This window comes from Oncorhynchus clarkii, chromosome 12 (genome assembly GCF_045791955.1).
Source record: "Oncorhynchus clarkii lewisi isolate Uvic-CL-2024 chromosome 12, UVic_Ocla_1.0, whole genome shotgun sequence".
Taxonomy (NCBI): Eukaryota; Metazoa; Chordata; class Actinopteri; order Salmoniformes; family Salmonidae; genus Oncorhynchus; species Oncorhynchus clarkii.
In genome coordinates, this window is record NC_092158.1 from 27,746,220 (window position 1) to 27,759,102 (window position 12,883).

General features: G+C 39.1%; 1 protein-coding gene across 4 annotated transcripts in view; it reads left to right on the forward strand.

The window, feature by feature from the left end:
- Positions 1–12,883, forward strand: part of LOC139422958 (oligophrenin 1) — a 55,385-nt gene extending 42,502 nt beyond the window's left edge. Inside the window, exons 15-25 of one of the 4 annotated variants that reach the window (XM_071174476.1) lie at positions 1,461–1,545; positions 2,480–2,538; positions 5,238–5,343; positions 5,746–5,905; positions 6,075–6,225; positions 7,589–7,912; positions 8,122–8,272; positions 9,716–9,766; positions 10,668–10,716; positions 11,010–11,060; positions 12,800–12,883. In XM_071174476.1, the coding sequence (XP_071030577.1) occupies positions 1,461–1,545; positions 2,480–2,538; positions 5,238–5,343; positions 5,746–5,905; positions 6,075–6,225; positions 7,589–7,912; positions 8,122–8,272; positions 9,716–9,766; positions 10,668–10,716; positions 11,010–11,021 (1,148 nt within the window). In that variant the 3' untranslated portion in view covers positions 11,022–11,060; positions 12,800–12,883. Of the gene's footprint in view, positions 1–1,460; positions 1,546–2,479; positions 2,539–5,237; positions 5,344–5,745; positions 5,906–6,074; positions 6,226–7,588; positions 7,913–8,121; positions 8,273–9,715; positions 9,767–10,667; positions 10,717–11,009; positions 12,481–12,799 lie in introns of those variants that run through there. The other 3 variants (XM_071174475.1, XM_071174477.1, XM_071174478.1) reach the window with 3 other exon arrangements.

The window sequence follows — 12,883 nt, forward strand, 5'->3', positions numbered from 1 at the left end:
GCTTGGGGGTTTGAACTTGCAACCTTCCGGTTACTAGTCCAATGCTCTAACCACTAGGCTCTGGTTTAGTGGGGAAATTGGTATTACTGAGAATAAACATACAAACTTTGGGAGCCAGGACATTCTAAAGAGGTTTATTCTACTTGTTAAATGTATGGGGAGATTGTTCAATTGAATTAGATCTAGGATAACTGTATCTTAATATATTTGTTTTATTATCACTTAAATATCCTAAGTATTTACAATGTTTGTGGTTCACTTAAAGGATTGCTATAGATCATAAATTAAGTTGTATTTTTCCTATTGCCATAAAAAATGAAATTTTCACGTTTAATTTTATATCCTGAGATTGTATCAACTCGTCACCAAAGGCTTTTACTTGCGACATATTGTTAAATGCACTAAAGAGGAACAATGGTTACATATGGGAGATGCGCATGCTAATCCCAGACTATTTTCACGTATTGTCAGTGCAAACATGAGGGGGGAGAGAGGACATCCCAGTCTCGTACCCAGTGGTGATTTTTAACATGTAATTCTTGGTGGGTGGGGGCTCTTGGAGCAGAGAGAAAAAAAGTGGGATGCATGCCAGCAAAGCCACAACACTAGACAATACAGGATATTTTTATGAAATGTATTATTTCAGGTGGAAAGTTGAAGGCTTCCAAAGTTTTGAATAGAGAAGGCCACTCGACTGAAAAGCCTTTTCGCTATCAACAGCCATTATTGATACATCTTGTTTTTTAGAGTACTGTATTATACTGAAACATATTTTCATTTGTAAGTGTATATTTCTAATAAACCATGTTGGCTTAATATGTATCAAGTCTGGTAATACTTCTGCCATTCTGTTGCTTATGACTATTGTTATTATTTTGTCCCAATTTATTACATTTATGGGTCTGTAATCTGACGGGACTCCATATTTTCTTGGTTTTAATATAACTGAAATAACTGTTTGATACATGAAACTCAGAAGCGCTGAATTGAGTGACGTGTGTTGTCATTTGAGTAAATAGGGGCACTACTTTGTCCCAGAATATCAAATAAAATGACATGGGAAAGATGCCCATTGTGCTTTTCTCCGCGCTAATGTTTTAAGTGTCCAATATTTCTTCTTGGGGGATTTACATTTTTAATATTTTTCTTGCTGCTGCTGATTGTTTCAAAGTTATTGAGTCTAAGAAGGCTGTAGGATCAGTCCAACTGTTTAATTCAGATTTTTTTAGAAGTGTTTAAAATTGTTATGAATAGTGTTTCTAATTAAAGCATTTATCCTTATTTTTGGGAAATTATAACTGGTTTGCTTATTATTTGTTTTGGGAGGGCTGCAAGTTGTTTTATCAGGTTTGTTTGCTATTAAATAGTATGCTTTATTTGAGTTTAACCTGTACTTGTTGTCACTCTTCAGAATTGTGTTTTCTTGTTTGTTTTTAATCGTCTTTCTCCTCTTCCTGTAGACCAGAAATGCCCAGGGGATGTGGATTTCCACAGCAGCGACTGGGACATTAAAACCATCACAAGTGCCATGAAGTTTTATCTCCGGTGTGTTCCCGTCCTATTAAATCTTGTCAAACTCATTCCACGGAGGGCCGAGTGTCTGTGGGCTCCTCCTTTATTCTTGATTGATGAATTAAGGTCACTAATTAGTGGAAAACTCCCCTCAGCTGGTTGTCTAGGTCTTAATTGAAAGGAAAAAACAAAAACCCGCAGACACTAAGCCCTCCATGAAATGAGTTTGACACCTCTGTCTTAAATCATCTAGCAGGTGACATACAAGAGCCAGTTGCTCTGGAACAACATGTTCTATAGAATGATGTTAGACCAAGCTTTGTCTGATGCCAATTAGCACTCAGCTTCTAAATTAGAGACATTTAAAGAGGGCGAAACAGCGCTCTGCCATTTCCAGACTGTATATTCTATGTTTTATGAGAAAATATAATGCCATGTTTTGAAATAAGTTATGTGCTGTGATTAGATATACTACATTTTAAAGTTGTAATCATCTATGCTGGCAAAGGATGAGAGGTTTCTCTCTGCTCCATGAGCCTAGTATAATTGTTTGCTGCTTAAAGTGCTCAGTGACAAGGCCTCTTGTCTTCAAGGCCTCTTGTCTTCAAGGCCAGGTTTTTATCCTCCCCCCAATACCCCTCATAATGATTTACTCACAGGTTGTCTCCCCACACTTTGAGGAGGCCAGGCAGCTGCTTGAAGGCTTACATTAGGCCTTTGGTCACTCATGCCTTAACACTGCATTGTTAAGTCTAATTTCAGACTAGGAAGGAACATTTTGATAAGGAGACATTTGTCAGTGGACTCTTAAATTCATTCAGAATGAGTACTGTAGCACTTGTTGATGCTGAAAGTGCATGAGCAACAATTCAGTAGCAGTTATTAAAAAGGCTGTTTTAGGGTATGATGTGAGTGTTGGAGTATTTGTACTGTACTTGTTTACCTGATCGCGTGTGTTCATCCACAGGAGTTTAACAGAGCCTCTGATGACCTACGGTCTCAACAGGGACCTCATCTTAGCAGCAAGTAAGATGTGTTTTCACACTTACTGATATAAAGACAATTACTCAGACCTACCTCAAGATCAACATTTTATTTGCACACTTTATTTGCTTACACACTTTAAAAAGAAAAGCTGCACCAGTCCACTAAACTGATGGATTTCTGTTATCAGAACATGTACAGTAGTAGGTCAGATTTCTAGATCTTTAGGATAGTCTCATGGCACATTTACATTTCCTTCTCATGCGAGGGCATGTCTTTGTCAAACACTGTTTGGGTATCGTACAAGTCATTAGAAGTAACGTGTAGCTCAGTTAGTAGAGCAGTGCTCGTTGTGGGTTCGATTACCACAGGGGACCAGTACAAATAAAATATAAAAATGTATGCGCTCACTACTGTCACTCTCTGGATATGACTAAAATGTCAAATTACATTTAAGGTTGGCTTTGGGAGCTGAGCAACAGGTGGTTTACTTCCACATCTTGTTTTATGTCTTCTAAGTGCTCTTTCTACAGTTAATTGTGCATTTGTTCTCCATCAGACTGAGTTCACTCTCAAGTTCAACAGGCTGGGTTACAGCTATAAAAGGGAAGGGGGAAAAAAACATTCTCTCTGTTCAGTACAGTAAATTTAAAGTAAAATCCCTATTTATTTTCTTTATACATTTAAAAAAAAAAAAAATACACACTATCTGTGTGTTCCCTGTGAAAAAAGCAATAACAAAGAAAAAGGATATAATGGCATCAGGCATTTTCTTTTATTAGATCCAGTCAATTAAAGTTCCTACCTCTGGATATCTTATTCAGTTCTCCTGCAGGGGATCCTAGTCCCTTGCCTCCTAATGTAATTTTATTTTGGTCCGTTTCTCCACAGACTGGATCCACAGTATCATAGTGGGTGTGAAAAACTCCAGATTGCGTTTGAACATGCCATAATTAAATGGTAAAACCATTGTAAAAGCATGTTATACACCAGTTCTAAACCTCTTAACTGAGATAAGCTCCCATGCCCCAGGAGCCCGATCTTTTAACTTCTTGAGGTTCACATTACACAGCAATGTAGCAGCGGGTTCTGCAATTGGACACCTGAAATGTTTTGACTGGGATGAGGATTGGGCTTTGCTGATGAACTTTCTCATGCACAATGTTTATGCATATAAACCAAAAAAGTGTTAACCAAATCAAAATATATTTTATATTGATGGCAGCTTTGCACACACTTGGCATTCTCTCAACCAGCTTCACCTGGAATGATTTTCCAACGGTCTTGAAGGACTTCCCACATATGCAGAGCACTTGTTGGCTGCTTTTCCTTCACTTTGTGGTCCGACTCATCCCAAACCATCTCAATTTGGTTGAGGTCGGGGATTGTGGAGGCCAGGTCATCTGATGCAGCACTCCATCACTCTCCTTCTTGTTAAAATTGCCCATACTGTACACAGTCTGGAGGTGTGTTGGGTCATTGTCCTGTTGAAAAACAAATGATAGTCTCACTAAGCCCAAACCAGATGGGATGGCGTATCACTGTAGAATGCTGTGGTAGCCATGCTGGTTAAGTGTGCCTTGAATTCTAAATAAATCAGTGTCACCAGCAAAGCACCCCCACACCATAACACCACCACCTCCATGCTTCACAGTGGAAACCACACATGCAGAGATCATCCGTTCACCCATACCGCGTCTCAAAGACACGGCGGTTGAAACAAAAATCTCCAATTTGGACTCCAGACCAAGAACATTGCTCGTGTTTCTTGGCCCAAGCTAGTCTTCTTCTTATTGGTGTCATTTTAGTAGTGGATTCTTTGCAACAATTTGACCATGAAGGCCTAATTCACATAGCCTCCTCTGAACAGTTGATGTTGAGATGTCTGTTACTTGAACTCTGAAGCATTTATTTGGGTTGCAATTTCTGAGGCTGATAACTCCAATGAACTTATCCTCTGCAGCAGAGGTAACTCTGGGTCTTCCTTTCCTGTGGCGGTCCACGTGAGAGCCAGTTTCATCATAACGCTTGATGGTTTTTGCGAGTGCTCTTGAAGAAACTTTAAAAGTTCTTGACATTTTCCGTATTGACTGGCCTTCATGTCTTAAATGAATGATGGACTGTCATTTCTCTTTGCTTATTTGAGCTGTTATTGCCATAATATGGACTTGGTCTTTTACAAAATAGGGGTATCTTCTGTTTACTACTCCCACTTCCTTGTTATAATACAACTGATTGGCTAAAACGCATTGAGAAGGAAAGAAATTCCACAAATGAACTTTTAACCAGGCACACCTTTTAATTGAAATGCATTCCAGGTGACTACTTCATGAAGCTGGTTGAGAGAATGCCAAGTGTGTGCAAAGCTGTCGTTAAGGCAAAGGGTGGCTATTTGAAGAATCTCAAATATAAAATAGATTTTGATTTGTTTACCACTTTTTGGTTACTACATGATTCCATAGGTGTTATTTCATAGTTCTCCATGTCTTCACTATTATTCTACAATGTAGAAATAGTAAAAAATGAAGAAAAACCCTTGAATGAGTAGGTGTGTCCAAACGTTTGACTGGTTGTGTGTGTGTGTGTGTGTGTGTGTGTGTGTGTGTGTGTGTGTGTAATGGATTGTGTTAATTACCAATGAATACATTCACATTGCTCTTAACATAATAGGTCTCAATCTAACTTATGGACAATATGTCAGTTATTGCTCATGTAAAAAATAAATCTATCTTGTTTCTTAGAATCAGATAGTCTAGATGATCGACTGGGTGCAATCCACTCCCTGACATACAAACTCCCAGAGAAGAATCGAGAAATGTTAAGCCTACTGATCGAACACCTGGTGAAGTAAGAGCTAACCTGATATGACATGCCACTGTTGTGCTTCAGTCTCTGTGTGCCTCCTAACTGATGAAGTTATACAAGTTATGCTTATTTAGGCCTTTTCTTGTTTTGTAATTGCATTTGTGGTGTTGTGTTGCATGTGCGTCAGTGAAGGGATTAAGTGGCATCTGTTCAGATGGGTAAAGTATCTGACTGAGACTCATGCATCTATGCATAGTGTAATAGCTGTCCAATCTTCCTAAAATAATACTTGTATTTAATGCATTAATAGTAGTTGTGCAATTTATAAATTGACATTAACTGGCATTAACTTCCCTATCCCCTATTTGAGAGGTGTTTGTTCTTGTTGGACATGTCTTTAGAGAATTATGTTGTTTACGAACCCGTCTGGATTCCTGTTGGCAGTGTCTGCAGCAACAGTGGAGACAACCTGATGACTCCCTCCAACATGGGCGTGATCTTTGGCCCCACCCTCATGAGGGCAGAGGAAGAGACTGTGGCAGCCATGTTGGATATAAAGTTCCAGAACATTGTTGTTGAGATTCTAATCGAGGACTACACCAAGGTGAATTTGAAAAATGTCATTAGGGGGTCATGTGATTGTTATTTAATGCACTGTGGCATCATAAACATTCAAGTATTCCATGGTACATTCTAGATTTTATTAAATGCATATTCTCAAGTTGAATGTCTATATAATGTAAGTCATTTTGGACGTGCTGGGGTGATTACAGATCTTCTGCACTGCGCCAGAGGAGAGTTCCACAGCCCCACCCATGCCGCCTCCAAGGATTACCCCAAGGAAACGGCAACCAATCACCATCTCCAAGCGCACGCCCCGCGTCTACCCAGCAGTTAATTATGGCCAGCTCCAGAACATTGAGAGTAATTATCAGCCTCTGATTTAATCATCAATCTCATTATCACCATCACCATTATTATCATTACCATCCCTTGTCCTGTGAATGCAAATAATTATATTAGGATTATTACATTGTACACTTGGTATGGGTAAGGTGATTTATACAGTAGGTGGCTGATGTTTATTCTGGGCACTGTATTACTGCAAGTGTGAATCTTAAGTACTCGTTGTGAATTGCTAAAATAGAATAGTGCTTTTACTTTTCTTTCTAAATGTTTGATCTTTACATTATTCGCAAGCCTTTTGGTGGGACGTTTTATCAAGCCATTTTGTTGATTCGGAAACAATAAGCATTACATTTGTTGCATAGTGGCCAATGGCATATCCAGATGTTGGCTTACTACGACCTCCTCAGCCAAGTTGAACCATTAATTGTTTTTGTTAACTGTGCTTAAAGAAAGGCAATTGGAGGTCTTGCTTAGGCCGTGATCACTGAATGGAAGTTATTGCTTCAGGCTAAATCATGTCATTTATATCTCTTGTAACTTTGTTAAATGTCTGTGTGAGTCATGCCTTTCATTTACTGTGGTATGGAAAGATGTGGAACACTTGCAGCGTGTCCTCCCCTCATTGTGTAGTATTTTATTTATCACTCTTCTTGGTTCCTGCTTGGAGTTACCAAATAACCAGCTCCGATTTGCTTGACGACAAACTACCACCTGTCTAAATCCCTCGCAGCATTTGAATAGTGTATGTACCACTGGAAACCTGGCCAACATCATGACTCTAGATGAAAGAATGCAACCTAGTAGTCTGACTTTTTATTATCCTAGATTAATAGATCATTGTTATACACAATTCACTTTCCTTAAAACCATATTTTTCTCCAGCTCAGACTATTAATCCACAAATGTATTTAACTGTAAAGGGTTTGTGCTTTCTGCCATTGTTAAATGCATCCTCCCAAATGCCAACATTAGACTTGCTTTTATAATACTCTAGGAACCCCAGGAAGAGTAGCAGAGGTTTCTGCAAAAGCTAATAGGATCCATATAAACAAATCAAATCATATAAAGAATGTTTCATTTATTTTTATAATGGTTAATTTTTTTAAATTGGTTTTATTAATTTTCTAATAGGTATGCTATTAAAGTATGCTATGATCACTCATACTACATGTATAGACATAACATTCTGTAAGTAGAAGTATACTAATCATGGTAGGTAGGAGCTCAGGAGAAGTAATGATATCAAGTTCAAAATCAGTTAAAACGACAACCTCTGCACTAAACCCAATCACAAGAAGGTAAACCAGGGATATGCCTGGGCTGAATGTGTACTCTCTTTGTATGTTGATTTGAAAATGTTCCTGTGTTTGTCTCACAGATGATCAGAATGGTAGCAGACCAGAGGGAGTGGAGGCTGGTGGGGACACCCCAACGAGCCCTACACCTCTCCAAAGGACCAAACCCATAACTGCCCCTCCACGGCTCCCTCGGGAACCTCCTCAGAGGCAGGCCCTCCTTCCCAGGCCATCCATCCGCCAGGACAGACACTCAGACTCTAACGTCGTCAAACTGGTTGCTAAGCTACCGGATGGAGGTCAGAGGCCAGATGCAACAGCCAATGGAGAGACGGGAGTCACTGTGAACCGAGCGCAGTCCTTCCAAGGCAGAAGACCACCTCGAAGTGTTGCGGTCATTCGAGAAGGTAGCGGAACAACCTGTAGCCTATACAAACATGCTATGAATTTTAGACTGCATTTTATACTTTGCTTAACAACAGTGCAGCAGTACAGTACCTAGCTGCTCTGTGGTACTGATATCATGTTCAATGAGAAAGAAGGTTGAAAGTGGATTTCATTGTGTTAGCTCTTGGTTCTGTTATGGAAGCTAAAATTTTCGTTCCTTGCATTGCAGCAGAAAATGACGGTGTGATCAAAACGAGGTCTCCAGCTGAGAAGCCTGCCATCTGCAGACCTCCAACCAGACCCCCTGACCCCCCTAGCCGATACCCTGCACCCCACAAGAGCCCCACTGCAACCCCCAGCGAGGACACCCCGGCGTCGTAGTGAGTAGACCTTAGAACTCAGCCAGACCCAGACATTCCATCCAGACTGATTAAAATCTTAATCAAGAGAACAATCACAAAATGCTGTGTTTAGCCTTGAGTTTCCTTTTGGTCTTTCTCCAGTCCTTGTAAGTCTCTTATTAAATGTACCGTTTTGAACCCTTCACAACATACTAATTCCATTGGCTGCATTTAGATCAAAGATTTTACTCTTTCACTAGTGTGTTCAGATGTTCCCCACTGTGTTCCCCATTTCAGTGTCCATTTATCACATTGTAGCAACAAAATAACCTACAATTTGCTACTCCCCAATGACCAGTCGTGTACTCTGTACATGCCTGCTCCTGTTGTTTTACAAGGGGTATGCAGTGCGATGCCATAATACACTGAGTATACAAAACGTTAAGAACACCTGCTATTCCATGACAGACTAACCCGGGGAAAACTATGATCCTTTATTGATGTCTCTTGTTAAATCCACTTCAGTCAGTGTAGATTAAGGGGAGGAGACTGGTTAAATAAGGATTGTTAAGCCTAGAGACAATTGGGACATGGATTGTGTATGTGTGCCATTCAGAGGGTGAATGGGCAAGACAAAATATTTAAGCATCTTTGAACGGGGTATGGTAGTAGGTGTCAGGTGCACCGGTTTGTGTCAAGAACTGCAATGCTGCTGTTTTTTTTAACGCTCAACAGTTTCCCGTGTATATCAAGAATAGTCCACTACCCAAAGGACATCCAGCCAACTTGGCATAACTGTGGGAAGCATTGGAGTCAACATGGGCCAGCATCCCGGTGGACAGCTTTCGACATCTTGCGGAGTCCATGCCCCAACGAATTGAGGCAGTTCGGAGGGCAAAATGGGTGGTGCTCAATATTAGTACGGTGTTCCCAATGTTTAGTATACTCAGTGTATATTTAGGGTGGTTTTTTTTCTTTCTGCCTGCTAAACACCAACAAAATGCACAAATGGAAAAGTGTTAGTCATAATACTTGCACTCTGGTGCATCTCAAAAGCTCTCTTTTACAGTAATGAGCACTTAATTTTTTTTAGACCACTTTTCAATATGAGTAACAAAGTGCTTCACATCATAACATAATAAAATAAAAGTACAAAGGAAGGAGAAGGAAAAATATAGCTAATTAGATAATGGCAATAATGTACGTGCATCTCAAGTAAACTGTGTGCACAACAGATGAGATCACAAGCTGCACTGTTCCAAACTCCTTTTGTATTACAAGGCCATCCTGTCTATTTTAAATACTACTGTTTTGTAACATCCTAAGTAACATGCCATTTTCACATTGCCAGGGCTATTTAGTGGGCAGAAAATGTTGCCCATAAAGTTTTGTCATTGTACTCCAAAAGAGTGTTTGGTGTGCTGTAAAGCCCGACATGCCTCAAGTTCATCCCAGGTGATCCCTGTCTTTCTCTTTCTCCAGCGTTGCTTCCAAAGCCAAGTTTTTTGAGAATGCTTCAAGGAAATTTGGAAGGTAGGTTCAAAACGAAACTCTTATCTCCACACGCCCCTTTGCCCCATGAAATGCTTATATAGAAGAAATCAGTGAGATATGCATGTTAGATGATGTGGAAGTGGATATAGTCAGGGTAGGCAAGGCCTCAACATGCTGCAAAGCCAAGTTGTTTAAACATAATGTGATGGCTGAGAAATAAATTGATCAGTTCACTTTAATTATGAACTATTGAAAGTATCCTGCTCTTAAAAATGTAAGTAGTCCCTGTCACTGATCTCAGGTTGTTTGACGATTTTATAATTGAACAGGAGCTGAGATGTTTTTTTGAAGTAGCTCAAGTGAATATTGAAACCAATCTTGATCATCAGACAATGTCCATGCTTGTATGACTGACGTGATGCGCTTGTGATACCTGCATACATTTTTTCCCACTAAAAGGTTTAAACAAGGGATTGAGTTGATGTTACATTCAGTGATATTGTGGCTTCCTGGTGTCCGTTGTAACCTGGTAACTCTGAGTAAAACCTTGAAAGAGCCTCCTTGAGTTTCAGACTAAATAAAGAAGCGGGGCACACACTGCACAGCTGTTGTTTTGTCCCAAATTAAGCATAGAGGCCAACCTCAAATGTCAAATTATTTGTAGCCTCATTGACTGTTTGGTTCAAATCCAGTAAATTATTGTATGCTGTTATGTACTATAATGATAAACTTCCATCAATTATAAGAGCATTTCAAGCCAGACAGTAAAGCACATACAGAATAATGAAGTAGAAGCTTTCAAGCTAACAGGTTAATGTAGACAATAGTTGTGCTTGCAAACTGTAACTGGAGAAATACAAATGTATTTTTAAAATGGTATTTGCATCTGACTTTGTTGCATATTTCATGTGTAATGTGTTGTTCTGCTTCCCTCATGTAGCTCATCGGTCTCACCTCCAGCATCTACTTTGCTCAATGTGAAAGAAGAGGTATGATGTCCTATAGTTTCTTTCTCTCCCCCACCTGCTCCATTTTGGGAACAGGCAGACAGAGGGAGGGTAATGGTTTGAGTGAGATGCTGCAGAGGTGATTTAGAGGTAGTTGAGATAATAGCTCAGCGTCATACATGTACCTGAAACTGTATTTCAGATGCACGTTATGGTTTGAAATAGGCCTTGCTCAGCTTTTATGAACTTATTTGGCCCTTAAATCTTTAAATAGATTTTACAAAAACTATTTGCTTTGCACTTTGTAATCAAAACCAATCTTTATTTTCCCTTAGAGTTTAAGTTGATTAGTCTGTTACCATGGCCTCTACTCCTGTGGAACTGCAGTGAGTATCTGGACACACTGTCCTGTTGTGGAATGGAGGCGCGCTCTCGGAATGACAGCACTTTTGTCCTGTCAGTGGATATCCTCCTGCTTGTTGTTATAAGGGACCAAATTAACATGTTGTTTAACTTGTGATAAAGGAGCTCCGGTCTAGATAGGATGCCTTTATATGTCTCCGTCTGATCCATAGCTTTTAGCTTTTGGCATCTGGATCGATATTATATGGGATCAACTCTATATAATGTGTTAACTAAATTAATCCTGGTCCAAGTGGCTAGTTCCAGTATCCAGGTATTTGACACACAATATTATGACACATTTCACATTCAATTTCAAATTGCAAAAAAAAAAAATACTACTGTAGCTACCTGATACCATTTGGAATTCACATATTCCCTATTGTACCAGGTTGAAATTAAAGCACCCCAAGTGGCTCAGCGGTAGCACAATATTGTTAACTAGCATCTTAAATCAAAACTGATAACAAAAGGTATAGGTTCTAAGAAAGGTTGAGTTATATGCATTACTATCTACTCCTTCTGTTCATGATGCACTTTGATGAATGAAAACAGACCACGGAAATTCTAATGTGCTGAATACCATAATACATTTGGTTAAGCTTGAGGTTAGTCCTACTATACCAACCATGATAACAATGATAAGTAACAAATAATTATCCACACTGTCACACTACAGAATGCTGTGTCTTTGTTAGATCTAGTTAGATGTATTTCACCATTCCCATGTTCTTAAGAATCCTTAAAGCTGGAATACGTAGCGGTGATACTGCCACGTCCAACGAAGATGTTACTTCAAACATGTTTTATTTATTTTCTAGGACATCATTGCACATGCAATAGAACAGCAGAGTATGTAATACATTTTTTTATGTCCTCTTCTTCATAAACAAAACATGTAACGAATGCGCCTGGGGGCGACCAGTGGCGCTGTTTCACCTAATGCGGAGCTCAGCTTTAAGGACTCTTAACTAAATTATTTTAGATTGTGGAATCCAAATAACCACTGGTTTATTTTGAATGATCAGCAGTTCAAATGTTTGCAATAGTTTTTTTTGTTTTGTTTTTTGAAACCGTTTGTTGGCATCTCTCTATTTCCATGTGGGTACTGTCATTCATACAACACTCCAACATGAATGTTTCTTTTGGTCCTACTTTGTATGTAGTGTCACTAAGGCCATAATTTACGTGGTAATTACATTGGCAGCTACTGTACATTGTACCGAGTGTGGGTACACATTGCTACATAGTACTAGCAACTGTTATACCTGTTTGTGGCTTGCACCATTGCAGATGACCTCACAATGGAGAATACTGTGTCATTTTAAGAAAGCATTATATTGTGAAGGGAGGTTTATGAAAAGCTAATATGTATAGCATTAAAAAAAAAATTGTCTTCAATGATTTCTGTCTCAGAATATTTTGTGAATGATTGACAGCGCAGGTAAGAGCTCGTCATTAGAATTCCCAGAGGTTTTTGGCTCATCTTAACATTTTGTCTTCACTCCCATTTGATTTCTGTGAAAATTTGGACAAAGAAACATTCCTTGTCTTGTGTGTCTCTTACCTGCTTGATCCTGTCTTTCAACAAAAAATTTAACAGCAACAGCTGTATTGATGTTTTTATGTTAATTGTCTTATTGTATAAAACAAATATGCTCTTCAATGTCCTGTCTTAAACTAATTGTCAGCTTTTCTTTTTCCCTTGTATGCATTCTGTAAGTGTTGTACAGATTTATCAAGAAACATGCCCAGATGTATCAGCATGAAAAGTAAAATAAATCAACTTTCCACTTTTTCTCAAAAA